The 24,902-nt window shown below is 58.0% G+C and overlaps 7 protein-coding genes across 7 annotated transcripts; 2 read left to right on the top strand and 5 right to left on the bottom strand.

The window, feature by feature from the left end:
* Positions 1 to 1,102: 1,102 nt before the first annotated feature.
* BO70DRAFT_166063 (phosphatase PAP2 family protein) lies at positions 1,103 to 2,904 on the bottom strand. The gene is made up of 3 exons (XM_025538334.1): positions 2,350 to 2,904; positions 1,721 to 2,273; positions 1,103 to 1,652 (listed from the first exon to the last, which is right to left on the bottom strand). Exons 1-3 carry the CDS (start codon positions 2,737 to 2,739, stop codon positions 1,228 to 1,230), a joined length of 1,368 nt encoding a protein of 455 aa, XP_025402530.1. The 5' UTR covers positions 2,740 to 2,904; the 3' UTR covers positions 1,103 to 1,227.
* A 2,591-nt stretch (positions 2,905 to 5,495) lies between these two features.
* On the top strand, positions 5,496 to 9,429 carry BO70DRAFT_369072 (uncharacterized protein; the record flags this gene model as incomplete). The annotated part of the gene is made up of 7 exons (XM_025544660.1): positions 5,496 to 5,735; positions 5,886 to 5,952; positions 6,012 to 6,091; positions 6,150 to 6,232; positions 6,297 to 6,668; positions 6,703 to 6,786; positions 7,158 to 9,429. The coding sequence occupies 7 exons, from the start codon at positions 5,496 to 5,498 to the stop codon at positions 9,427 to 9,429; spliced, it is 3,198 nt and encodes a 1,065-aa protein (XP_025402531.1).
* A 1,741-nt stretch (positions 9,430 to 11,170) lies between these two features.
* Positions 11,171 to 15,004, bottom strand: BO70DRAFT_285960 (cytoskeletal protein-binding protein SLA1; the record flags this gene model as incomplete). The annotated part of the gene is made up of 3 exons (XM_025539183.1): positions 11,171 to 13,197; positions 13,251 to 14,631; positions 14,810 to 15,004. The coding sequence occupies 3 exons, from the start codon at positions 15,002 to 15,004 to the stop codon at positions 11,171 to 11,173; spliced, it is 3,603 nt and encodes a 1,200-aa protein (XP_025402532.1).
* A 984-nt stretch (positions 15,005 to 15,988) lies between these two features.
* On the bottom strand, positions 15,989 to 18,029 carry BO70DRAFT_309629 (PRKCSH domain-containing protein). Its single transcript, XM_025540132.1, has 2 exons — positions 17,674 to 18,029; positions 15,989 to 17,602 (listed from the first exon to the last, which is right to left on the bottom strand). Exons 1-2 carry the CDS (start codon positions 17,788 to 17,790, stop codon positions 16,145 to 16,147), a joined length of 1,575 nt encoding a protein of 524 aa, XP_025402533.1. The 5' UTR covers positions 17,791 to 18,029; the 3' UTR covers positions 15,989 to 16,144.
* Positions 18,030 to 18,722: 693 nt separating this feature from the next.
* BO70DRAFT_359633 (pirin family protein) lies at positions 18,723 to 19,759 on the top strand (the record flags this gene model as incomplete). Its single annotated transcript, XM_025542576.1, has 1 exon — positions 18,723 to 19,759. A coding segment is annotated over one exon (911 nt), but the record flags the coding sequence as incomplete, so codon positions are not given.
* Positions 19,739 to 22,760, bottom strand: pmt4 (dolichyl-phosphate-mannose-protein mannosyltransferase). Its single transcript, XM_025540133.1, has 4 exons — positions 22,706 to 22,760; positions 22,296 to 22,562; positions 20,580 to 22,224; positions 19,739 to 20,524 (listed from the first exon to the last, which is right to left on the bottom strand). Exons 2-4 carry the CDS (start codon positions 22,512 to 22,514, stop codon positions 20,076 to 20,078), a joined length of 2,313 nt encoding a protein of 770 aa, XP_025402535.1. The 5' UTR covers positions 22,515 to 22,562; positions 22,706 to 22,760; the 3' UTR covers positions 19,739 to 20,075.
* Positions 22,761 to 23,230: 470 nt separating this feature from the next.
* BO70DRAFT_377722 (uncharacterized protein) lies at positions 23,231 to 24,440 on the bottom strand (the record flags this gene model as incomplete). Its single annotated transcript, XM_025545218.1, has 1 exon — positions 23,231 to 24,440. The coding sequence occupies exon 1, from the start codon at positions 24,344 to 24,346 to the stop codon at positions 23,231 to 23,233; it is 1,116 nt and encodes a 371-aa protein (XP_025402536.1). The 5' UTR covers positions 24,347 to 24,440.
* Between the last annotated feature and the right edge of the window lie 462 nt (positions 24,441 to 24,902).

Genomic DNA, 24,902 nt, shown 5'->3' on the forward strand with positions numbered 1-24,902 from the left:
CTGGCGACGGGCCACTCGCTCCCTCGTACGGAGTACTGGATGGATGATCGAATCGATCGCTGAGACACCCGTCTCAAGGACAATTCAGAGACACGGCGCGGATTGTGTCACGCAAAGAACTGGGGGGGTGGATTAGACACTTGGTCCAGAGGACAGATGAGATTGCAGACTGACCTGGAGCTCCAATCGAGGCAAACGACCGATGGTTGAGGCGGAAGATGGCGAAGGAAGATGAGGAACAGCAGAAACCCCGCGGTCGCAAGGGTCGGGGATCAGTCCGCACTCGGGGGGGGACGGACAGCAGGGGGTTGAGGGTTGGCGCACCAGAGAATAGCTCTAGGGGAGCAAGTGTTATTGCTGGTTTGAATGACAGATAATAGGAAGGGGGAGAGGTGAATGGGGTGGACAGTGTTGGTGGTTGTTCGTGGTGGTGTTGGTGGTGGCAGGAGAGAGAGGAGAGAGAGGAAGGGCGGCCTCTGCTGCTTCTTCTTCTTCTTCTTCTTCTTCTACTGCTTCTACTTCTGCTTCTGCGCCAATGTCTGTCTATCCATCCACAACAATCCTTCCCTCATCCCTTTCACGCTCCTCTATTCACGGCCTGCCTCCATTCCCTGGATGCACGGCGATCTGCAGTCAGTCACTGTAGCCCCGCGGTCCCGTGAGCCCTACAGGTCCCTGTATACAACAATCCCTAGGCACAATGGGCCGGTAGCACTAACACCCCAGGCGTGCCAGAGACCCTCCACCGTCCCTGGAAAGGGCTACAATAGGACTTTTTTTCTTTGGTTACATTCTGATTCCTCACCAGCCATCCATCGTGTAACACTCCGGGTTACTTTCGGTGGGGATGAGGCAAATGGAGAAATCCCCTCCATTCACTGTGTCTGCCCCCCTGGCCTACTAACCCGTGCTCAATCAGCGCACAGGGCCATCTCGAGTTGGAAGGAAGATCTTTACAGATACATGCAATTAATGTAATAATATATTGCATTGCTCCCTAGCGAGAGCACGACGGCATATGTATAGATGGTAGGCCGTCGGCGTAGGCCGATATTAGACGGGGGCCCGCGGGATGGTAGTAATGGCCATAGGGATACAGAAACGACCGTCGCATACATGCATCGTGGTAAGAGATATTCATCGGGGGCATGGCAGGTTCATCAACATGAAAGGGTATCATGGGGGTCTGCAGAATAGGGACGAAGGGACGAAGGGACGAGCCCTGATTTACCAGGGAAGGGCCGTTGGCTCGGGCATCCCGTCATCAAGCCATCCATCGACATCGTCACTCTCCTCCTCCGCCGCCGCCGTCGGCACCGGCTTGTGGATGCGAAGCGCCCAGAGGAAGTAGTCTTCCACGGGCAGCAGGTTTAGCAGGATGCCGTTGAACTTCCACCCAATGGCACATACCATGGCACCGGCCACAGCGTCCAGAATGAAATGGTTCGCGGTTGCGACAATGGCGGCCAGGATGGTGAATGGGTAGGAGAACCCGACAGCCAGGCAGACCAGTCGGCGCCACGATGGAATCTGCACGCCGAAGGAGCCAAGGGCCAGGCGCGAACGCCGACGGTGATGTGGCGGCAGCGGGATGGTCATGATGGTGAGTCCGATCATGAGGGAGTAGCCAAAATGCAAGGAGGGCATGGCGGCTGCGGCAGTCTTCGAGTCAGCCGTCTCTTCTGAAATCCACCCGGGCAGAATGAACGACTCGACTTACCATACTGGTTGCAGAAGCGGTTTTCGGTCCAGACGCTGCCCGCTCCGTTGACGCCGTGCACCGTGTCGACAAAGCCATAGCTTCGGCCGAGCGCGGCATCCGGCCCCTGCGCGTCTTTGTCACTCAGCAGACGAGGCGGCATGCAGGGCCACAGCGTGAAAACTACAAAGGCGAGCAAGTTGCACACGGCCAGGGTTCGGCGCCGGGCTTGATACAGGCGTGGGCCGGCGGGAGAGCCGCTCCTGAGCCCGCGCGGCTTGCCTGGCTGCGACTCATCGAATCGGTTCCTGGAGGAGGAGGAGGTGGTGGTGGTGGTATAGTAGTAGAGCCAGACGAGGAAGGCGATGGTCCCCGGGATGTGGATAAACGAATAAAGCCAGTTGGTCCAAGTCATCAGCTGGGGATGTCGGAGGAAGAACCGCTGGATCGGAACCTCCAAAAACAGCCCCAGCGCCTCTTCGATCTGGATCAGCTCCAGCGCATGTTTCCTCGCCACGTCAACTGTGCCTTCTTGGAGTGTGACGGCAGTGAAAGCCCGACCCAGTTGGTATGTCTATGTCAGATCAGTTAGCCCGTTACCAACCCCTGGGGACGGCGGAAACGGCGGAACGTTAGGTGGGAGACCATACCCAGTACACCAACGCCCAGTACCAGCATTCGACCAGGAACGGGAACTTGCGGAGCAGGCGACTCAGGAGGCGATCATGGAAAACGGCAGTGTCCGGGGTGGTGACCTCGAATACAGACGAAAAGATGCCAACCTGCCGCTTGCGCCATCCACTTTGCCCGGCTTGTGAAAGCGACGAGGAGGATGACAGCCGACGAGGTAGCAACCCATCCTTTGTGGTTGGTGTTGATACTCCGGACTCTATCACATCAGGCGAGGAACCCCGCGAGGTGATGAATGATTTGCGACGAGTTCTGCGCGCAGGGAAGGACCCGCTGGTTCTGTTGATCCAGGTGCCTCCGAAGAGAAGGACGATCACAACCAGCGGCTCGAGAACTGCTCCTACTCCCATGACGATGAGCTTAGGGGGTCGAGAAGAGGTGCGCTCTAGAGGAAAGTGCGGACAGGCGGAGAAACGAGGGTAGAGGTAGAGGAAGAGGAAGAGGAAGAGGAATAATACGTAGGCGTAGCCCAAGCAGCGTGAAGGAAACCAGGGCCGGGATGCCGCGGAGGGCAGGATGGTCTATAGAGTAGGATGACACGAGGGGGAAGGCCTTGAAAGCCGTGCGAGCATGGCAGCGTCAAGGACGCAGAGCCGAGTGCCAGGAAAGAAGGTGGGTAGGGTGGGTAGGTGGGTATATAGAAGAGAAAAGTTGTCACGCTACCACCTCCCTGGGATGGGATGATTGAGCCGATGGGCAGCAGTGGGCGAACTATGTGTACCTTACGTACCTCCGAGTTAGTTGTTTCTACTTACTACCAGTCAGTCAGTCAGTCAGTACCAGGAGGACCCTCCTGGTCCCATGCGCACATCAGGCAGACAGGCAGGGCAGGCACTGGACAGACAAACAGCTGAGCAGGAAGGGCAATTGTCCGACTCCGTCCTGGGCAGGGTTTGACCGGGTCTTCGGGGTCTGATCTGACCGCTGGTCGGCCAGACTAGACCCATTCCTGTCAGCTTAGCAGCTAGTCTCCCGTGATATGATGATAGGAACCCATAGATCTCCTCCAGGGCAGGCGAGGAACCAGGGAACCAGGGCTGCGGCCGCCAAGGAAAAGACCAGCGCCTCTCGGAGCATCCGGATGCCGGTCGACAAGACCCGTGTTTGTCGTCTGTCCGATATGATTGATTCCCTCTTTACGGAGTATCTATCTGTTATTATCTCTCTCTGGCGGGATTAAGGTTTGTCAAAGGTAGAGCACTAAGTCGTAGGGAGGGAGGATCAGGGTGCCCGGGCCCCACGCCGAACAAACTGTAGGTAAGGTAGGTACTTAGGTAACTATCGACTGATGCCGTACGGATGGCTCAGACATCGTCCCAGCCAGTAAGCACTATAGTAACATTACGCGCCCGTCACGCACGCAGATGCCCCGGATCAGGCAAGTCCGGCCAGCCTCAGCCTGAACGGGAAGGATGTCACTTGACTCAGCGGCTGTCCAAGTTAACCAACTACTTATTATCCCCGGACAGGCAGGAAGGCACGCTTCTTCCATCCACGAGGCTGTCCCCTCGGCACCTCAGTCCATGGAACAAGAACGGCCCACCTCGGAATAGCTAGCCTTATTCGGGCCTGCTTTCAACCAGGCCTTCATGTCGATCCACCAGTGAGCAGTAGATCCCGGGTGCAATCCATGCACCGATCCGGAATTTGGGGTTGCACAGGGCTCGGATTCCTTCCCATCTCACCTTGCCGGGCAATCCTTGGGGACTCGTGACGTTCGTTCATTGCACCAACAACACACACACACTCTCTCTCTCTCTCTCGCTCAACGGACCGGTAATAAACATCTCACGACATCATTGTTGGGCATTACTAATTACAAATCACCCGTCAGCAAGAAGTCCGAGCATATCAGCCTGCAGAGCATTCAGTACAATAATAATGAATGAATGAATGACCATTAGCCACCGGTCAACTTCCGACGCCTCCGAGGCTGCAAGCCTTCCCGTCCCGGCTTTGTATTCCATCCCAGGCGGGGTCTTACATCGACCAAAGCACGATATCAGTGGCTTGAATCTGCAAGGTTGAAGATATGATGCATACTTGGTTGTACGGTGTATAAGTATATCCTCTCCGTCTTCAATTTGACATCACCCGGAAAGGTTGCGTGTCGGAGCTTGACCTGTGGCTAGCAGAGCTCCGATCGGCAGTCCGTCTTCCGCGGAGGCAGAAATACGGAGTGCCGACGCTGCATGGGGATTGTTGCATCGAGCCAGTGTCTGGATACCCAACCACTCGTGGATGCTGTTGAGACGTGCACCAATCAGGACAGATGGGCAAGGCACTACGAGCCTAGCCTTTCCCACCGTCCCAAGTCTTCTTTCGTCTATTCTTCATCTGCGATCCCCAACCGTCCAGCGTCGGCCTCGGAGCTCTTCTCCGCTCCGAGCCCCCCCAAAACCCGCTACCTCCGAACTCCGTCCAACAAAGCTTGGCTGCGATACTAACGTAATCGGATCGGGGCCTCCTGTCACTCTGTCACTCTGTCACTCAAGGATGGAGTTGCGGGGTACCACGATACATAATAATCATAGACCAATGCACCGCTCTAACTGATTCGATCTCCTAGGAATCTTGGAGCTTGCTTGAAAGTCGTTTTTCAGACCGCAACAGACCCTGTTGTCAGCTTCAAGCTCATTCTGAGATGACGTCATGAGCATGGGCGTGTGGCCGAGTTGATCTCATCATGAGTCGGTGCTCAGCTTCATACCCCGAAAAGCCAACGGTGCCGTTTCGCAATGCCAGTGACTTGTTTAGTAGCCTTCCAGGCGGCACCGTCAACCAGTAACGAATACAGAGAGATGGACTGTGTCGAGTGGACAGCAAGCAGCTCTGACCAAAGTACATAGTAGCGTGGAGCGGCCAGTGATGGGCTGTCATCCGAACCCGCGTGCGATGAGCTACGCTTTACGTCAGGCCTCTGGGACTCCGACGTGACTTGTTCCTGGGCAGCATAGGCATCCTATAAGGCGAAGATAGTACGTTCGACCGTCGTTGATTAACCTCAACGTGCACCTCAATTCATTGCAATTGACGCCCAATGCCCCCTTAAAGGATATCAATTGTCCCTGACGCTTCAAATAAAACCATAAACAAAGCTCACATAATGTTTTCATCGTTGTCTCGCGTGGCCCCTGCCTCGTCGCGGAGTATCCTTGGACGCACATCGTGGCAGGTCCTCGCATTGCCAGGGGCATCTCGAACGCTGTCTTCTACCGTTCCTGCGCAGAAGGATGTCACATTACTCCAAGACAAGAAGAATGGATTCGGATTTGCCCGCTCCAACCCCCGACCTGCGAAGCCGAGGACAAAGGGCGTCACCGAAATCAGAGGCCCATACTATACCGTATGCGACTCTTGAGTTCTCCACAATCCCATTGTGAGCGCTGGCTCTGCCGGGAACGCGGAACGCTGATCTGTAACCGTAGGTGATGGGTAAAAGATACTTGGCGGATGTGCTGGAGACGTGAGCTACAACCATTCATCGATACTATAGCAGACGATGGATTCTGATGAGCTGAGCAGGATGGGAACCCATGTAGATGGGTTGAAGTTTGCAGGAGGTAAACACCTCACGCCCGGATACAGGCGGATGAACGACAGAAGCTGAACAGGTGTACAGGGTCATTTTCCCTGTTCCCCGAGAAGGCGTTGAGAGAATTGACTGACCTTGCTCATGAGCATGGCGTTTACGTCTCGACGGTGAGGCTTGGAATCTCCGCATCGAAGACTACGGGCTAACAGTGACTCCTACCTACAGGGCGGATGGGCCGAACATCTACTGACTCACCCTGACGCGAACACGGTGTTTGACAAGTACCTTCGGAAGTGCAAGGACCTGGGGTACGCTCCCTCCCACAATCTACATCTCCTATCCGTGAGATCTCTAATATCTGTGGCCATGCAGCTTCGACGTGATCGAACTCTCCGCCGGCTTCCTCTCGTTCCCCGAAGACGACTGGCTCCGACTCGTGGACAAGGTCCACTCGTACAAGCTGAAAGCAAAGCCCGAGTTGGGAATCCAGTTCGGGGCTGGCGGGGACACCCCAGCATCCGGCCTGGAAGCGATCGGGACCTCTGACCCGAGCAAGCTGGTCAATCAGGGACGTAAATTCCTCGACGCAGGCGTGGAGCGCCTGATGATCGAATCGGAGGGCATCACGGAGAACGTGCAGTCCTGGCGGACGGACGTGGTGTCCACCATCATGAAGGAACTGCCATCGGAGCGGGTCATGTTCGAGGCGGCCGATCCCAAGGTGTACAACTGGTATATCCGGGAGTTTGGCATTGATGTCAATCTTCGTTGACCACAGCCAGATCGTGCAGCTGTCGTGTCTGCGCCATGGAATCTGGGGGACTGCGGATACCTGGGGGAAGATTGTATCTTTCCGGCCCGAGTGAACGGGCAGGACATGATTAAATGATGTATCAACAAGTCGAGGAGGTAGAAGAAGTAGAAAAGTAGACAACAAAAAGGAACTAGTGAGTTAGTGGTTCGTGCCTGGGGCATTAGTCAGCCCGCCCGTCCCGCGGGTCCGAACGCCGACGCAATCCGGGGAAGGGAAACGCAGCGCGACCTCCAAGCCTCCACCAACAACTGCCTGCTCTCGATCCATCCCCCTCCATCCGGCCAAGGGAAATGGATAGTCAGTCCGGGTCCCGACGCGAAACCCGATCCACCACCAGCCAGACCGACCCCGCCCCGCTGCTGCAGGCACCATTGCCTCTCGGTCCTCGCAATATCCAGCCAGCATTGAGCTCAGCTCAGGTCCCCAACTCAAAACGCCACCGTCGCTCCCATCATGCCAAAAGCAAACACCGCTGACGGAGCCCGCCTCCGCTGCAGACGAGCCTGCGATAGCTGCAAGCGAAGGAAGCAAAAATGCAACGGGGAACAACCGTGCACGATCTGCCTGCAACGTCGCAAGGAGTCGGAGTGCCATTTCTCCGACAAGCCCGCCAGACTACTCAAACCCACCAGTACCTCGAAAGACACCATGCTCCTCAGCGAACGCCTGGTGCCCACCCCGCAGAGGCAGACGGCCATGGACCGACTCCTCAACTCGCTCGAGGACCGCAGCGCCAACCTGGAACGGCAGACGGCAGACGACAAGGACGGGACGGCCCCGGTGCCCAAGGTGGCCAGGCTGCTACGCGACGGGCAGGGCAAATTCATGTACGTCGGCGACTCGGCGAGCTTGTCCTTCCTGCAGAGCGTCCGTCGGCTCGTATCGTCCTCCATCGGCCGGTGCGATTTCACCGAGGACAACTCTCGACATTCGATGCTCGAGGCGTTTCAGAGTGGCTCGACGACACAGGCGGGGCCGTTGATATCCCCGCCCAGCAACGACGAGGCTCAGAACCTGGCGCGTCAGTTCGTGCTGGCCACCAGTCCACTGCTGGACCTGTTCGACCTCGAAGAGTTTCACCCTCGGCTCGCCAATTGGGTGGACAATCCGACGGGAGATGAGGACACCGTCAGCTCGATCTTCTATCTCGTGCTGGCGATCGGAGCGCAAGTATCCGATATTGATCAAACGCTGGCCGAGCAATACTTCGTGAGTGGCCGTCAGTTGGCGTTTTCCGCGTTCACGGAGACCCCCAGCATCTACACCATCCAGTCGTATGTGTTGATCTCGATGTACATGCTGGGTGCCTGTCGGCGCAACGGCGCGTTCATGAATCTGGGAATCGCGCTCCGGGCCGCCTATGCGGTAGGCATCCACCGAAAGGATGCGAATGCGCTCTTCTGTGCCCGGGAACGACGGGCGCGAGAACGCGTCTGGAAAAGCTTACGCATGATGGATCTATACCTCAGTGCCTCTCTCGGACGTCCTCCGGCCACCCTGGATTTGGATTACGACCTGCACGAGGAGGGCATTAGCCCGGGTGAGCAGCAGCGCCTCCATCCGGAAGAGCAATTATCCGTGACGGTGGTCTCACTCTGTCGCATCTTCGAACGGATCCTGACGGAGGTTTACATGCGGCAGGTGGTCTCGATCAATGTGGCCGATGCCATCTCCAATCAGCACCGCGCCTGGGTCCGCAATCTGCCCATGTTCCTGCAGATGCAGACGGAGCGACTGGACTCGAAGACGCTGGAAGGCACCCTGTCCGCAGCGCACGTCTTTGGGTCCTATTACTGGTCGATTATCCTCCTGACACGCCCGTTTCTTGTCTTCCGAGTATCCCAATATGTCCGAAGCCGCGGTGAGATGACCGGGTCCGACACCAGGACCAGCAACTCCCGCATTGCTCTGTTTGCCGACGCCTGTGTCTACTCCGCCCTGCGCGGCCTCAACATTATCGACGACCTGGCTCGCTATACCACTCTCCCGCGCCGGCTGCCTTTCCTCATCAACTCCGTCTTCAACTCGGCCGTCGTCCTCGGGGCCGCCTTCTTCGCCGACTACGACAACCTCCTCCCGCTCGAGGAAGGCATGGACAAGGCCGAGAAGTTCCTGGGCCTCTTCGTGCCTCACGACCCGCACGCCTGCCGCTTCTTCCAGATCATCAAGTACCTCCGCGCCGCCGTGGCCGAATACGTTCGTCGCCGCAACCGCAACTGGATGGAACGTCGTAGCAGACAAGTCGACCAGCTCTTCGGCCAAGTCGGTCCTGCCAACGAACCTCCCGTCCCAGCATCCAACACCCCCGCCAGCCACCGCGGCGAACAACCCGCCGTGCCCTCCCCCCTATCCCCGGAGAAGTTCGCCGGCGCCCCAGACCTCCCCGCAAGCAACTCCGCCACTGCCACTACCACCACTACCACCACTACCACCGGCCCCCCCGACGACATCTGGGATACCCTCTGCGGCGCACAAAGCGCCGGCACTCTTCCCTACGACACCGCCATCTCCACCCTCACAACCACCGGTATCCCCATCGGCTGTTCCCCGGGCGGCACCATCCCAACCGGCGGCTTACCCCCCGATGCGCCGGGTGCCCAAACCCCTTTGTCGGACGTGATCCTCCCGGACAACGGCCTCCTATACATGGCCGAGGACTTCCCCGTCTTCGGCATGTGGGATGATGGGTGACCTGCCCTGCCCTGCCTTCTCTCGCCCATGTCCATTATGTCACCTTCCTCCACGCACAAGATTCACCCTTCCACCACATGTACATCAATCATCTACCTATCTACCTACCTACCTACCTACCAAGTAGTCCACACCTACACCCAATCAAAGGCAGGCCCTAACCCCCAGTCCACACCCCAGCTATCACCTCCGCCACAAACACACCCTTCCAATCCACCTCCTATCCTATCCGATCTTATTGTTTCATGACTCACTCGCCCACGACACGACCTCTTCCCCCCTATATCCCTCTTCCTCTTACATATATCCTTTTCTTTCCCATTTCATTTTCTCTCAGCTCCTGCCCTACTCCTTCCCACGAGGATGAAGATGAAAATACGCCTCCGGAGTAGAACCCATCAGCTTTATGTTTCATGGATATCCTTGTCGCGTATGTATATATATCCATCACATTTCTTTTTATCTTATTCTACTGTTGGTTGCTCGTGTACATACCCACCCTCTCCAGATTATATTGATTGGTTGGTTGGTTGATCAATTGATCAAATATCGAAAAGGAAAATAAGATAAAACGATCAGTCAACTGTCATCTCTAACAATAAATACAAATAAATACAAATAAATACAATACTATTGTTACACACCCACACCCACACCCACACCCACGGTCCACGGTCCACGGTCCACGGTCCACAGTTCACCAGAACGAGAAAACGAAAGGAGGAAAGGAAAGAAGAACGGACAGTATCCTCCTTCCTCTTTCTTCCTCCAATCCCCAACTATATTAACTACCTCTGTACTATACTAATATATACTATCTACACCACAGCGCATAACATAGCAACCAACCAACCAACCAACCAACCACACAATAAAAAGCCCCATACAACAGAAAGGGAAAAAAAAGAAAGAAAACGAAAAGAACAATCCCCGTTTAATCTAATCGACAACAAACAAGCTATATGTACCGTACATGGGAAGCGAAGATAGCATGGAACACAGCACACAGAACACGGAACACGGGACGAGAGGGACAAGGTCAATCAGGTCAGGTCAGTTAGGTCGAAGGGATAAGACAAGATGGACGAAACTTCTCTCGAGACACGGATTCATTCGGATTCGGATTCAAAGGCATTGAAACGAATCCCATTCAGCAAGATGACAGCGGCAGTGGCAGTGGCAATGAGGAGCTATTTCAGACAGACAGGAAGGGGGAAGAAGGAAACGGTAGAGAAGCGATAGCAACACCTCCGGCCAAACGCAGGAAGAATAAATACATAGTAAAAATAAGAAGAAGAATAATAGATAGACAGGAAGCATGAACATGAATGAAGAGGAAACGTCATATTGGGATTGAGGGTGAGGGGGAACACCCGGGCACGTTCGTCCTTTCCAGCGGGGGACCATTGGAGTAAGGTAGGCGGTTGGTTGGTAGAGAGACATAGGAAACGGGAGCAGAAGAATAGAGGTAAGATTCTGTTCCAAGGATTACGTATATAGTAATAGGTAGAGCCAGCGCCAAGTGAGGGAAGGGAGAGAGAGAGAGAGAGAGAGAGAGAGAGAACGTCAGAGGAATTCTAGGTCGCTGAAGCGGCGTCATGCAAACAAGACTCAAGGTATTTTGCTTTCGAACTCGCTGCGTGGATCAAGTGTCTGGCCATGACGAGGGGAGATAAAATTCTCGAGCATACGCATTACAGCGTCAGTAGTGGCAGAGATGAAAAGAAAACCGCGGCATCATCTATGTATGATGTGCATGCCATTCCCGCCAGCAAGAAAAAGCAAGCGATACTGTGTAGTAAACGAAAACCATGTACCGCAGGGTCACAGAGTGATATATACATGTCCAGATTAGAATCCAAACGGGTTGGTGGGCGCTGGGGCAAGGGTCAGCAAGAATGCTCGGTCGAGGAGTGGCAAACTGGGGGAACTTACTGGCTGCCGCGAGATTGGCCCGGAGTCCGGTTGGCTGGGGCGCAAGCTTTTTAGGGGCATCGTGCTTAACACCAAATCGGACGGAGGGAGCCGGTCCTGTCGGCTGGGGCTGCAACGGCGCAGCCGTGGGCTGTTGGGGAATGGGGGGCGGCGGTGGCACATTGTAGCCGTTCATACCGGTGGGCTGCGGCTGCAGGGCCGGAGGAAGGACTGAGTTGATGCCGGTCTGCATGGGCTGTTGGTGCTGTGGCTGGAAGCCCCCGAAGCCCGTAGGCTGCGGTGCCAGTCCCGGGTATCCAGTTTGCTGCTGCTGCTGTTGTTGCTGGATGCCAAACTGGGATTGCGGTTGGAAGCCAGTCGGCTGGGGTACCAGTCCGTTGTGGAACTGGGTCTGAGGCATATACCCGGTGGCTTGGGGCTGGAGCGTTTGCTGGAAACGCTGCTGGTTTAACTCGGATAGACTCTGTCCTGGCGGAGCAATTTGCGGCCCGGGATGAGGGATGCCCGTCAGCTGAGGCTGCAGGGGAGGCAAGCCAAAGGAGCTCTGCTGCTGAGGGAAATTCTGGGGTGCCGAGAGGGGTCGCTGGGGCGGCGGAGGAGGAAGCAGCGAGTTCTGCCCCATAGCCTGAGGAGCCTGCGGGCGCTGTCGGGCAGCCTGCTGGAAGCCAGTTGCCTGGGGGCTGAATCCCTGGGCCGCCTGTCCGACCTGGGCGAAGAAATTCGGCGTCGCCCCCGTCTGTTGTGGCTGCATCTGAGACACGGGCACCGCCGTATGCTGAGGTTGGATGGTCGGTTGGGGCTGGATTGTGAGCTGGGGCTGGAGAGGGGGCAGAGCCGCGGGGGGGGATTGAGGGGCCGGAGCGGGCGCCGGAGTAGGCTGAAGGGCAGGATGAAGCAGAGACAGATCGGCCAGCGCACCCGTAAGCGGCTGTTGTGCAGGGGGTTGGCTGGTCGCCGGGGGAGACGCAGCCGGAGGGGGGCTGGATGGAGTAGCTGGAGTAGCTGGGGTAGTGGGCGTAGCGACAGGAGCCGCGCCGGCAGCTGATTTGGGGTGCTTCACCTCCCAGGCATCGTCATCGAAGCCCTTCTGAACGGGTGGCTCGGCCGGGGCAGCTGTAGTGGGCGAGGGCTCACTGGGCTCCACGGGCTGTGAACTGTCCTTCTGCTCAAAGACCTTGGGATCGACCACATCGCCGGCCGGAGAGTTGGGGGCCGGTCTGCCCTTGCGGGTGTTGTTTCGCAGAGCACCGCCAGGGCCGGAGAAAAGACCAGTGCCATCTTCCCCATTCCCAATGACTTCCTCTCCGCCAAAGCTCACGTTACGCAGCTTCGACTTGGCACCCGTACGATTAAACATGGTGTCCAAGTAGCGCATCACGCGCAAGATATCGCCCTCCTTCAGGCCCAGCGTGCGGAGAACTTCGGGGGTGATATCCGGGAGGATGGTCTCGTCCATGGAATCCTTGATGAAATTCTGCGCATACCGCTCGCATTGGTGCGGCCCAACTCCAGACTTGAGGAAGAAGTCGAACCAATCGTAGTCGGATTGCTGGAAAGAGGCACCGGCTCGCTTGCCTTCGGGCTTCTCGGGCTCGATCCGTTGAGAGCGGCGCCGGATGTCCGACAGTGGCTTGTCCTCGTCCAAGGACACGCCGGTCTGTTTCTCGACGTACTCCAGGTCCTCGACGGACATCTTGGTGATGGGGACCGCGATCTTCACGCCGTTCATCTTGTGGAGGTGGATCTTGCCATCTTGCAACCCAATGAATTGCGCCTCCACGGTAAAGGTCTTGGTGCGGTCGGTCCACTGTCTAGTCTTGCCCGCCTCGGGTTCTACTATGGTTAGCCAAACGTTTCTCCAAAGGTATGGGGATTCAAGAACATACTGGGTTTATGAGCGCTCTTGCTATCGCGCTTCGAGTCCCGGCCATCCATGGAGTCGGTCCGTGATTTCCGCAGAGCTTCCTTGGCCAGACGCGCCTCTTCCATGCGATTCTTCTCCACAGTCGACAGACCCGGCTCGGCGCTGATAGCCGGGTTGGAGACTGTTCCAGTAATCTCGATGTAGCTGCTGGGGACAACACCCTCCTTGCCGTTCTTCAGGCGCCGCACCTGCCACCACTCCTCAGACTTGCTGTCATCCAGGACAATGACTTCGTCGCCGGCAGCCACCGTCACCTCGTCCTGGCCTTGCGCCATGAAGTCATACAGAATCTGTCCCTTCTTTTGACCTCCGCTGGTGCCGGCGGCAATGACCTCTCTCAGGCCCTCTGCGCGATATCCCCCGGCAATCTCACCGAGAGCAGCAACAATCTCCCGAGCCGTGTCTTTGGAGCCCGCATGGAAGTCGACGCTCTTGCTGGGCCGGACGAGATCGAGAAAGACGTGCTTTCCCTCGATGGAGTAATGCGTGAGCTTGTCCGCGGTCCACTCCTGCGTCGCACCGTCATCTTCCGGCGAGATGAACAAGGTCCCCGTCGCCACATTGACACCCATGGTTGTAGGCATTTTCTTCCTCTTGCCCATCACTTCCACCATCTCATTGATGGTATAGATATGATAGCCGGAGGGGGAACGCGGGGTTTGCCCCCCGACTCGACTGTATGGGGGAGATTCCTGCACATGGGTCGAGCGGTCGCTGTCGCGAAGCGATGCATACGGAGGACGAGGAGGTCGGACGGGCTCCGACGGCTCCGAGGGGGAATCCAGACGGACTGGCGACAGGATCTCGGATGGGGGCCGTTGGGGGAGAGCGGGCGGCGGGGGCGAGGGTTCTCTCCGATAGCTCTCCTCCGGCTCGTACACGGGACGCTCCGGTTGAGGAGGCGGCGGGGGGAGGGCCTTCGAGGTCAGCGGGTCCGGCGCCGCATGCTGCTTGTGGAGGATGTCCGCGATGGCCGCAGCGGCCGGATTTTGCACGACCCCCACGGGAGAGGCCGCAGCGGCTCCGTTGACTTCCTCTTCGTCGTATTCCTCGACTGGCACTGGCGGGCGCTGCGGGAGGGAAGGCGGGGCGGGTTCTGGCTCGGGCTCGGGTTCGGCGAGTGGAGGAGAGGGCATGGACGGTGCGGGAGCCTCGCCTGCTTCTTCGAGGATTTCGATGTAGTTTGCGGGGGCGAAGCCGTAATCCGAGCTGACACCGACGAGGGTCCAGTCGGGGTCGGAGATGTCATATACGATCAGGTCGGCATCTTCGGAAAAGGATACCTCTTCGTCGGTCTGGCGTGTGTAGTCGTAGAGTGCTTTGGCGGCGTGCGTTGGTTGAGCCTGGAGGTGCAATCCGGACGCGTTAGCCCATGCGGTTCCCATCGCAGTCGCCCGCGGTGGCCGGTGTACCCCTGAATGCGAGATCCGCCCGCGACGCCGTGCGTCCGCTCCTGACGCAGGCCGATGCGATGGCACGAGCAACGGCCTGTGTGCGGCAAGTGGGAGTGTCAAATCTTACCTCCTCAACATAGTTAAAGGGGACGAGCCCCTCGGGTTCATCGTCATCCTCACGGTCCGCCTTCTTCTTGGCCTTCCACCAATCGTCGTCGCTCTTCTCGAGGATGCAGAGCAGGTCGCCTTCGCGCAGCTCTAATTCGCCCTCCCCCTGCGGCTCATAGTCGTAGACGGCCGTGTAGACGCCGAGGAAGCCCATGGTGGGGAGCGATCAGGGAGCAACCGGCGGTGGTGGGAGATCCGGGGGTTGTGTGCCGCGGCTGCGGAGGGCAGGCAGCGTGGAGGAGAGGCGGGTGGTGGGACTGCGAGGGATCGATCAGTCAGGGGAGGGGAAGGCACCCGGGTGGGCCGGAATAGGGGGGGGGTTTAGATGAAATAGAAGTTGAGGAAGGGGGAGGGGGAGGGGGGAGGGGGGAAGGGGAGAAGAGAGGAGGGGGGGGATATGTTAGGATAGAAGATAGAAGCAGAACAAGGATGAGAAGTGGATGAATGACATACCGACGGGGAAGAGGGCGAGCAGGAGGAGGAGACCCGTGCAGGAGATGGGAAGTGGTTGGTGGGCAAGGGACGGAAGTGGCCCAAGTGGAGAGGCAGCCTTGGCAGGACCAGACGCAGAGGGACCGACTCCGGGGTGGCCGTGCAGGAGGAGGGGAGGGGGATGTGGCGGTGGCTGTATTTAGATTTAGGCAAAGGAAGGAAAGAGTGAAAGAGGAAGAAAGAAGATGGAGGAGGAGGAGAAGAGAGGGGGAGGGAGAGGGAGAGGGAGAGGGGAGAAACAAGGCCGATCAAACGGGGACCTGGAGAGAAGAAGAAGAAGAAGAAGAGAGAAGACAAGAAGGCGAGACAACAAGACGAAGGCGCAGACGCAAGCCGCCGTCACGCCGAGGGGCGGTCACGTTTTCTGCACCCACGTTGGAAAGTCAAGCTTGCTTATGTACGGAGTATACGCTGGACATCCATCGGTTTGGTCTAACATCCTACCTTTCCCATGGCTTCAATCCCATCCGACAGACAGGAAATAAATTTAAGAATGCCCCCTTATCAGTCAGCCCAGCCGCCTTCCTTCCTTGGGCACCACTCATTTCCTCTCCTCATGGCACCATTGGGTCGGGCACACGTCAATTGGCTCCATCCGCCTATTTATCTATCCACCATACTTGATCAAGGAAATCAATGGAATCACAATGGACCTTGTTATGAACTCTAATCCCAGTACATGGTATAATCTATGCCAGCCAGGATACAATCCGCCGTAAGTGGCTACAAAACGCGGGGAAGGAAAACACCACCAGCCCAGTATGTGCACTATGTATGGACCCAAACACAACAATCCCCGGGACTACAATTCGTCCTTGAACTCCTCGTTGCTTCCTACCACGTTGTCATCCGGCTGCGACGGCAGTTCCTCTTCCTGCTGCTCCTGCTGCTGCTGCTCCTGCTGCTGCTGCTGCTGCTGCTCCGGTTCCGGCTCCTGTTTCAGCGTCTCTGCCGTCCCTGTTTCGTCGGATGGAGGAGCCTCCAAGGTGGGTTCCTGCTCGGACGAGGCCTTCTTCTCTCCGGGGTGGCCCGCGGCCTCCTCGTCCTCGTCCTCCTCGAGGAAGCCCCGCAGCTGCCGCTCCCCATTGATCGAGACCACCTCCAGCGTCCAGTCCTTGCCCTTAGCCCAGTCTTCCAGGCGCTTCTTCAGCGTCTCCAGCTTCTCCGGATCGAGGTCGTACTTCTTCAGCTCCTCGCGCGACTTCTGCTGGATCTCTCCGTTCTCGCGCTTGGCCACCACGTCGATCGTCTCCTCGCCGGCCGACGCCACGCGGCCCTTCTCGATCTCCTTGCCCTCCGACCCGACCAGCGTCTGCGCCCCGACTTGGATGTCCCCGACCACCGCGAACTCCTCCGTCACGGCTGACTCCACCAGATGCTGCGCTCTCTGGTACTCCCGCATCGCCTCCCAGTCGGACACCTCGGCCGGGGAGATGATCTCGCGGCACTCGATGGCGTGCACCTCGTCCTGCTGCGGCGGCAGGAAGGCCACGTCATTGCACAGGCGCGGGGTGTAGATGACCATCAGGTACGAGCAGGTGGTCAGCTCCTTGATCCAGCCGATGCGGTCCGTGGACTGCGGATGGCAGTGGAACTGGACCTCGATCTTGCGGTGGCGGCCCGTCAGGTCGCATCGCGTGCCACCGTCCAGTCGCTGGACCAGGTAGCGCGAGCCTCCTTTCGTCTGTAGCTCGGCCACGTCGGTGATGGATTTCTTGTGGTCGGACTCGGCCTCGATGTCGTCGTCCTCCTCCCCCTGGGGGAACCGGCCCAGGATGAACGAGTGGGTGGTCTGGTCTTCCATGGGCGGGTAGCTGGGGATACCACTGCCCGAGGGGAGGGCGTGGAACTGCTTGATCTGGTTCTTGTAGCAGAAGGAGTAGGACCACCACCCGGAAATGTAGTACATGCACCTGCCCTCCATCTCGCGCAGGAGCTCCAGGCCCCGATCCATGGCGCGCGCCAGCTCCTTCTGCTCGTCGGCTTGGTGGGATTCGCCCGTGGCGTTGGCGCGGTCGTCGCCCTGGACCCGAGGGATCTGGCAGAGAAAGCGCTGGTCGCCTAGGGCCATTTCCTCGTAGCGGAAGTCATGGTCTCCCGCGGGGGGGGGTTCCGGTGTGCTGCCATGGGCATCGTGGCCTAGGTAGACCTGTGCGGAGTTCCCTTGGTGGTCGTCAGAGGTGGAGGCGCTGGTGGGGTTTTGTAGGAGGTCTTTGGCATGGGAGTCGAGGATGTAGTCATCGGGGAAAAGGACTTGGTACTGGGGGGATCGGAACAATTAGCAGGGGACGGCGGGTTCGGGGCATCGGGGCATCGGGGGGAGGCGCGTACTTGGGGGAAGGCGAGAAGATCATCATGGATGTTGAAGGTCTTCTTGTTGGCCCAGGCGATGGAGCTGGCGCAGGCCAGCACGAGCAAGGACGAGACAATGCGGGTTCGTCGCGACATGTCTGTCTGGCGTTGGACGGGAGGTGGTTGAGGACCAGCAGAGAGACGGAGGAGGTCGGGGGGGGCGGCCGGAGATGATCTGGCCTGATCGGGCGGGAGGGGAGGGTGGTGTGTGGCTCAGTGGGAGGGTTGCAAGGAGGAAGTGAATATGATCAGTAGCAGTGCATGGCAGTAGGGGAAGCAAAAGGAAAGCAGTCAGCCTGGGAGGTATCAAGGGGATGGCCGCATGTCATCGTGATGGCAGTGAGTGGATGGATGGATGGATGGATGGATGGCCTTCCAGAAGCCGGGCAGATCTTATCTTCTTATTGAGGGAACAACACTGTCTGACAAACAATGCAGTGCTGCATAACAGTACTTACTACATAATACAGCAATCACTACTTTAGAACAATTGAATTATGAGGATGGTTCTAGACCCATCCTAGTAGTCTTGAATTTAATTCTTCATTATTTCTATACCACTGGATATCTACATAGTTAATCCAACCCCCCCACTGAGTCAGCCCTGAATAATGGCGCCCGTGCGGGTCTAGCGCTGCTGACGGGGATCTTTGTAATGTAATGATTGCCATGCATGAACAGACTACTTAGTTAGTTATCCATCCAAGCCATGATTATTGATTCTTACTCGAACAATTATAAGAATTGACTAACCTCGTATCCCCCCCCCCCAATCCCCCATCCCACCCACTCTCCAGCATTTTCCACCACCTTCGAGTTTCTCCTCCGCCGCATATAAAAGGGCTCGGTCGCAAATCCCCCCATGAACCTCCTGCTCTCTTCTTTTCTCATCGGCTGTATTGCGATTCTTCTTACTTGGCAGAATTCGAACTCGATTGGTTTCGTGACGCGATATTTCTCTTTAAGCTCGTCCTTTACTATCAACACCATTCCCACCACCACCACCACCACAAATACAAACATCACCACCATGTCCCTCCCACGCACCATCCGCCAGGCCTTCCTGGCGATCGAACAAGCCGAAGGCGCCGGGGCACGCGTGCGTCGGTCCATCGGGACCAGCAAACTGCGACACCTGAGCCCCTTCCTGATGCTCGACCACTTCACGATCGGCCGGGGCGCCGGGTTCCCCGACCACCCGCACCGGGGCCAGGAGACGATCACCTACCTGCTCTCCGGGGGCGTGGACCACGAAGACTTCGCCGGCAACCGGGGCACGATCGGGCCGGGGGATCTGCAGTTCATGACGGCGGGACGAGGCATCATGCACGCGGAGATGCCGCACGAGAACCCCGACGGGAGTCCCAACGTCGGCATGCAGTTGTGGGTGGATCTGCCCAAGCGGTTGAAGATGTGCGAGCCGCGGTATCGCGATCTGCGCGCCGAGGAGATCCCCCTCGCCACCACCGATGGCGGTCGCGTCGAGGTCAAGGTCATCTCCGGCCAGTCGCATGGCGTCGACTCCGTGCGCGATCTCGCGTATACCCCCGTCTGGCTGTTGGATGTCACGGTCAAGGCCGGGGGCAGGCTGAGGCAGGTTTTGCCGCTCGGCTGGAATGCCTTTGCCTATACCTTGGCCGGGAAGACGGTGTTTGGGTCGGGCGATCAGACGCAGACGGTCAAGCAGTTTCACAATGTCGTGTTTGAGCAGGCCGGCGATTTCGTCGAGGCCTCCGTCCCCGAGAATGCCGAGGAGGAGGCCAGGTTCTTGCTCGTCGCTGGCCAGCCGCTCGATCAGAAGGTCGTGCAGTATGGCCCCTTTGTCGTCACCAGCCAGGAGGAGGTCTACCAGGCCATGCTGGATTACCAGACCGCGTCCAATGGCTTCGAGAAGTCCCGCGGCTGGGAGAGTGAGATCGGGAAGCGCATGGGGAATTAGGGGGGAAGATTGCTGGATGGATGGTATCATTGGCGTTTGGGTTTCAGGGAGCGTTGGGTTGGGGTTGGGTTGGGGTTGTGTATATTCATGGCATGTTTAGTGTTTGGTAACAGAAATAGTATTATGAGTGAACTATACAACAGTAATCTGTAGCGGCAGTACACGGTGCGTGAAAGGGGAAAGGAGACAGATGAACAGTAAACATGGACCACGCTATATCAACATCAACGACTGCGAGACGACTCGACATGGCCCAGACAGGCGCCATGGGCGGTTCCCAGAACACACCCAACGTGCGTTCCAAGCACGTCGAGCCACCATCCAGAGGTAACTCCCCTATACCCCGTCTATCTTTACAAAACGCCAACTCCAGGCATGCCCCAAGTCACATCCCGGGTCTCCGCCCTGCCCGCTGCAGGGCCATCCACTCTGACTAGGCCATCTATTTGGCAAAGTGCAGATCGTAGCCCAGCCACTTGCGCGACAGGATGCCTGGCACGTCCAGACCCGGAGTGCCGTACGTCAGCGGGGCGAAGAAGACGAAGCCGTAGATCGTGCCGCCCAGGATGACCAGGGTGGCAATCCAGCCCGCCACGAGGGACTTGCGGCCCATGCGCTCCTTGGCCGAGACAAAGCGGCCGATCTGGCCCTTGAACTTGCCCGACGGGTCATCCTCGGCCCGGACCGCCTTGGCGATCGGGATCGGCTCCAGGTTGAAGATGAACTCGATCAGGGCGCCCGTCACGAGGGCCGACGCCAGGTGCGCGGGAAGGTAGTGGTGCAGGAAACGCTGACGGCCCATGAGCCAGAAGGGGAAGTAGTGCGCGGCCCAGCACAGGAAGAGGAAGCCGGTGCTGTTGTACAGGCGGGAACGGGCACCCAGGCCCCAGACTGTGGCTCGTTAGCGTCGGTCGGTTCGTCACGATTTGGAAATTAGGGCACTCACTCTCTTCCACGGCATCGACGCCGCGACGCAGGGACAGCTGATCGGCACCAATCACGCCCGCAAAGACCGCCAACAGACTGCTGGCGATCCACCATCCGACCGGGTTACCCAGGAAGTAGATCTGCTCGCGGGTGTCGTTCTTGGTCCAGAAGCTGACACCACGGAGCAGGAACGGCCACTGGAAGGGCTCACTCGCGTACGGGTGGCTGCTGGTCAGGGCGTTGTTGTGGAAGAACATGGCCCGCTGCAGCTCGAAGTACTTGCGGAAGAAGGACAGGTGCTTCACCTGGCGCTCCTCCTTGATCCGGCGGGGGCTGTCTTCGGGCAGGGACTCGATGGTCTCCGCGAACCAGAGGTTGCTGGTCTGCATCATGTTCTTGTTGCCGTTGATCTCGGCCTGCTTGAAGGCCCAATCGGGCAACGGCGTTGTGTGCGTCCACATGGCGACCCGGGTGGGGAAGTGGATCAGCTTGAAGTGACTCGAGAGAGTCCGGAACTCCTGGTTGGGCTTGCCGTTCTCAATCTTGATCTCGAACAGGGTGTCGTTGCGGCGGTCCCCGTTTCCAACCTCCAGCGAAACGGTGGTGAACTCCTGGTTGGTCGGGAAGTAGGGGGATGCGACGTCGTGGGTGAGCAGGAGCGTGTCGGTACCCAGGTGGTAAAGCTGGACGATATCACCGTTGCGCACCATCTGTCCCTCGGTCTCGACCGGGTCGAAGGGCACCATGGGGATAATCTGCCACTGGTTGTTCGTGTCGTTGTAGGGGTATCCGGTGACCTGCTGACCCTGGCTGGAAATACGGCCGTCGTCGTAACGCAGGGGGTACTTCTCCAGGTGACTGTGCAGGAAGACCTTGGTATCCTTGTGCTTCATCGTGATGGTGTCGTAGTACTGGATGCCGATGGCATCCGCGGCCAGGGCATTGTCACTGAGGGTTTCCTGGAACTCAGGGGTCATGAAGTCATCACCGGGGCCGGAGCGGGTCAGGATGGCAAAGTGAACCTGGAACCAGAACAGGTAGAAGAAGAAGGGGACGATGATCAGGGCGAAGGAGCGAGCAGCAAAGTGCTGGGTCCAGCGGACCATGCTGAGGGCGCCGCCAGGGCGCCGAATGTCCAGGAGATTCCACAGATCAACCAAGACCGCCGAGCCGATGGTCACGAAGGTGAACACACCGACGTACTTGGTGGAGATGACACAGCTGAGCGACACACCCGTCAGGAGGAGCCACTTCCACCACTTCCGGCTGAACTCGTCGTGGCGGAGCTTGTAGAAGCGGACATAGCAGAGGATGCTCAGGGCCATGGCCAGGACCAGCGAGGCGTCCAGCAGGATCAGGCGGTCCTCTCCCACGTGGGCGTTGTCAAACAGAACCAGGCCGGCGGACAGAACGCAAGCGGGCAACGAGTATCCGGATTCCCACATGATCAAGAACACGACCGGAACCGTTAGGGCGCCAAGCGTGGCGGGCATGGCCCGGAGCGCCACATAGGGGACATTGTGTTCGGTGTACGAGTCACCGATGTTATCGAACAGGAAGTTGCCATCGAAGCCGACGAGCCAGCCCATGAGCGCGAACAGGAGCTTGCCGAAGGGCGGGTGGACATCGAAGAAGTAGGTGCGCTGGAGGTAATAGGAGGCGAACTACGGGGGTACCGGGCTGTCAGCGACCATCATCACTTGCAGCTGTGGGGAGTGGATTGCGGCGGGCGTACCTTTCCAAAGTGCACCTCGTCGAAAACGACCTCATTGGGGAAGGAGATCTTGTAGAATCGAGTGATGAAGGCGAGGACGGTCAGGACGACTATGGCCAGCCGATAGTCCCATTCCGGCCGAGGAGCGGCGGCTTTGGACGACAAAGGAGAATAGAAGGGGGTGGGGGTGGTCTCCTTCTTGCCGGCCCTCTTGCGAAGAGAGGGCGCCGGAGAAGACATGATGGTGAGGTAGTCAGGAAAAGGAACGAACGAAAGACACCTAGTCAACTAATTCAGGAGATTATGGACAGGTCAGCACGGTAGTTGGTGGTAGTAGTTGGTGGTGGTGGTAAGCAGCACGAGGGGGGAGCGGGATGGCTGCAGGAAGCAGACTGAAGATCAACCGCAATGAATGGAGGGAATGAACTTACAAAGAAGAAACGGAGAGGGGAGGGGAAGCCGATCAAGAAGAGATCATGATCAGAGGGAGAAACGATAATATTTATTCTCTGGGGAGGAGGGAAGAGGGAGGAGGCTGAGAAGAGAAAGACACGCAGCGCCGACGCCCGCGGAACGGAACAAGGCGTGGGTCCGACCAGCGCCGCAACCAATTTGGGGTGAAACAACCGACCAGCCCAGCAAGTAGTAGTACTACTAGTAGTTACTCCAAAGCAACACGCGTTCTTCCGGCAGATCAGGGTGCGATCGTCGCCTCGGGGATTCCCAATTTACGTGGTATTCTGCAATCCAGAAAATGTGAATCAACTAAACTAGGCCCCCATGCCCCAAGATATCCAGACACCAAGCCATGCACCTTAACGCTGAACACCCAAAACTAAATCATGTATATACAATCCCGAAAAAAAAAAAAAAGAAAGAAAGAAAGAAGAAAGAAAAAAGAAAAGAAAGAAAGAAAGAAAGACATTCAGCCCTTCCAATCCAATTGTAATACTCATCTATTCATCCGATACGTTCAGCAACTCCAGCTCCGTCTTGACCAGCGACTGGAAGTCACTGCGCGAGATGCCGGTCGCCTTGGCCAGCCGGAAGAGTCCCTTGATGCTGGAGCCGATATGCTGCTTGACGCCCACCTCATAGCTCGACTGGTTCTCCGCTTCTTGCTCGAGCCGCGCCACAGCATCAGAGCTGCCCGACGAGATGGATGAAGGACGAGGGTGGCTCAGGCCGCCATGGTTTCCGTTCGTAGCAGGCGCATCCGCCGTCTGGTCCGTCTGGTCCGTCTCTCCGCCACTGAACTGTCGCTGCAGGAGCTTGGCCAGCATGTCTCCATTGAGGGAGGATGGCCCCAGCTCCGGTTGCTCCTCCTCGGGATCATGGTTGTCCAGGGCGGGCTGGACGTCCCCGTAGCGAGAGAAGTAGTCTGTTTCCGACTGTTGCAGGGACGAGACGGGTTTGGGGGCGGGCGTTTTGACGGCAGGGGTTCTGTCGGGGGTCGCATCATACTGGGCCCAGTAGTCGTCATCCTCCCCGTCCTCGGCTTCCTTCTCATCCGCCGCGTGCTGGTCACTCTCCGTGGCCTTCAGCGCATCCTCCAGGAGGTTCTCTTTCTGGTGGACGTTCGCATCCCCGATGGACGCAACCCAGGCGGGCTCCTCTCCCACGTCCCCCTCCTGTGGCAGCAGCTCGGCCACGCGCCACGCGGGTCCCCCGCCTTCCTGGTCGTCGGGGCACCACAGGTAGAGAACCTGGAGGCTGTACTCGGGGACGATCACGCGCGACCGGAGCGTTTCTTCGTCCATGCGGTTGTACCTGACGGGGAGCTCATCGGGGAGCTCGATCTCGCCGGACACGGGGTGTGGCTCGAAGCTGGCCCCGTCCACCAGCTCCTGCAGGCGCTCGGCCTGTCCCGCATCCCAGCACAGCAGCCGGAGCCACGAATCGGTCGGGGAGGCGGCGACGGAGCTCAGGATCTGGACGCGTTGGCGCAGGATGGGGGACAGGAGAGACAGCAGCGCCGGCGGGGGCTGAGGGGAAACGAAGGCCGTTGGAAGACAGGCGAGGAGGGGCGGCAGCAGGGCGCGCGGGTCGGGGGGTGGGATGAGGTCGACCATGATGGGTGTCAGGCAGTCAGAGGATGGGCAGTCCAAGCGCCTTGCGTTGCGGTGACTGAAGAGGAAAAAATGCGGCGGTGAAAAAGGATCCGCGGAGAAAAAGCGGGGAGGAAACACGGCTGCAAACAGTAGTGCGGAGAGATGAAGAGTGAAGACCGAGAGAGATGGTCAGGGGAGGCGAGCCATCTTAAAACATAATCAGCAGCATAGGTAGGTATGCAGGAGAGAATGAGATAGTTAGTCCTACTGTAACGAGTGAGTGATCGTCGAGCTGTTATCGGCTGGCTCCCTTCGCCCGAAGGAGGAGCACGACCGCGTGGGGCGCCCGAGCCCTACTTAGAAGAGACGATCCATCCATGGGGGGTCGCAACTTTATACTGGGACTGGCTGGGATCCTCAGGGCCTGTTAGTGAGTGTAGCTAGCGGTGCTCTCGGGGTTTCATCTAGCTATGCGGAGTATAGGTAGCCCCGAGTCAGCAATCTACAGCGTATGCTTGGACAGGTCCAACCCTCGAAGGTCCCCAGACTGCATGCAAAGACCTTTTCCGGGACCTAT

This window comes from Aspergillus heteromorphus (genome assembly GCF_003184545.1).
Source record: "Aspergillus heteromorphus CBS 117.55 chromosome Unknown BO70scaffold_4, whole genome shotgun sequence".
Taxonomy (NCBI): domain Eukaryota; kingdom Fungi; phylum Ascomycota; class Eurotiomycetes; order Eurotiales; family Aspergillaceae; genus Aspergillus; species Aspergillus heteromorphus.

Excerpts from the sequence above, each read along its gene's own strand:
- BO70DRAFT_166063 (XM_025538334.1), bottom strand. The coding sequence starts at position 2,739 with ATGGGAGTAGGAGCAGTTCTCGAGCCGCTGGTTGTGATCGTCCTTCTC. Across the intron at positions 2,274-2,349 it reads ACTGGGCGTTGGTGTACTGG|ACATACCAACTGGGTCGGGC; the intron begins GTATGGTCTCCC and ends GATCTGACATAG. Across the intron at positions 1,653-1,720 it reads CCGCTTCTGCAACCAGTATG|CCGCCATGCCCTCCTTGCAT; the intron begins GTAAGTCGAGTC and ends AGACTGCCGCAG.
- BO70DRAFT_309629 (XM_025540132.1), bottom strand. The coding sequence starts at position 17,790 with ATGTCGCGACGAACCCGCATTGTCTCGTCCTTGCTCGTGCTGGCCTGC. Across the intron at positions 17,603-17,673 it reads ATCTTCTCGCCTTCCCCCAA|TACCAAGTCCTTTTCCCCGA; the intron begins GTACGCGCCTCC and ends CGATCCCCCCAG.
- pmt4 (XM_025540133.1), bottom strand. The coding sequence starts at position 22,514 with ATGTCTTCTCCGGCGCCCTCTCTTCGCAAGAGGGCCGGCAAGAAGGAG. Across the intron at positions 22,225-22,295 it reads ACGAGGTGCACTTTGGAAAG|TTCGCCTCCTATTACCTCCA; the intron begins GTACGCCCGCCG and ends GTACCCCCGTAG. Across the intron at positions 20,525-20,579 it reads CGTCGATGCCGTGGAAGAGA|TCTGGGGCCTGGGTGCCCGT; the intron begins GTGAGTGCCCTA and ends AACGAGCCACAG.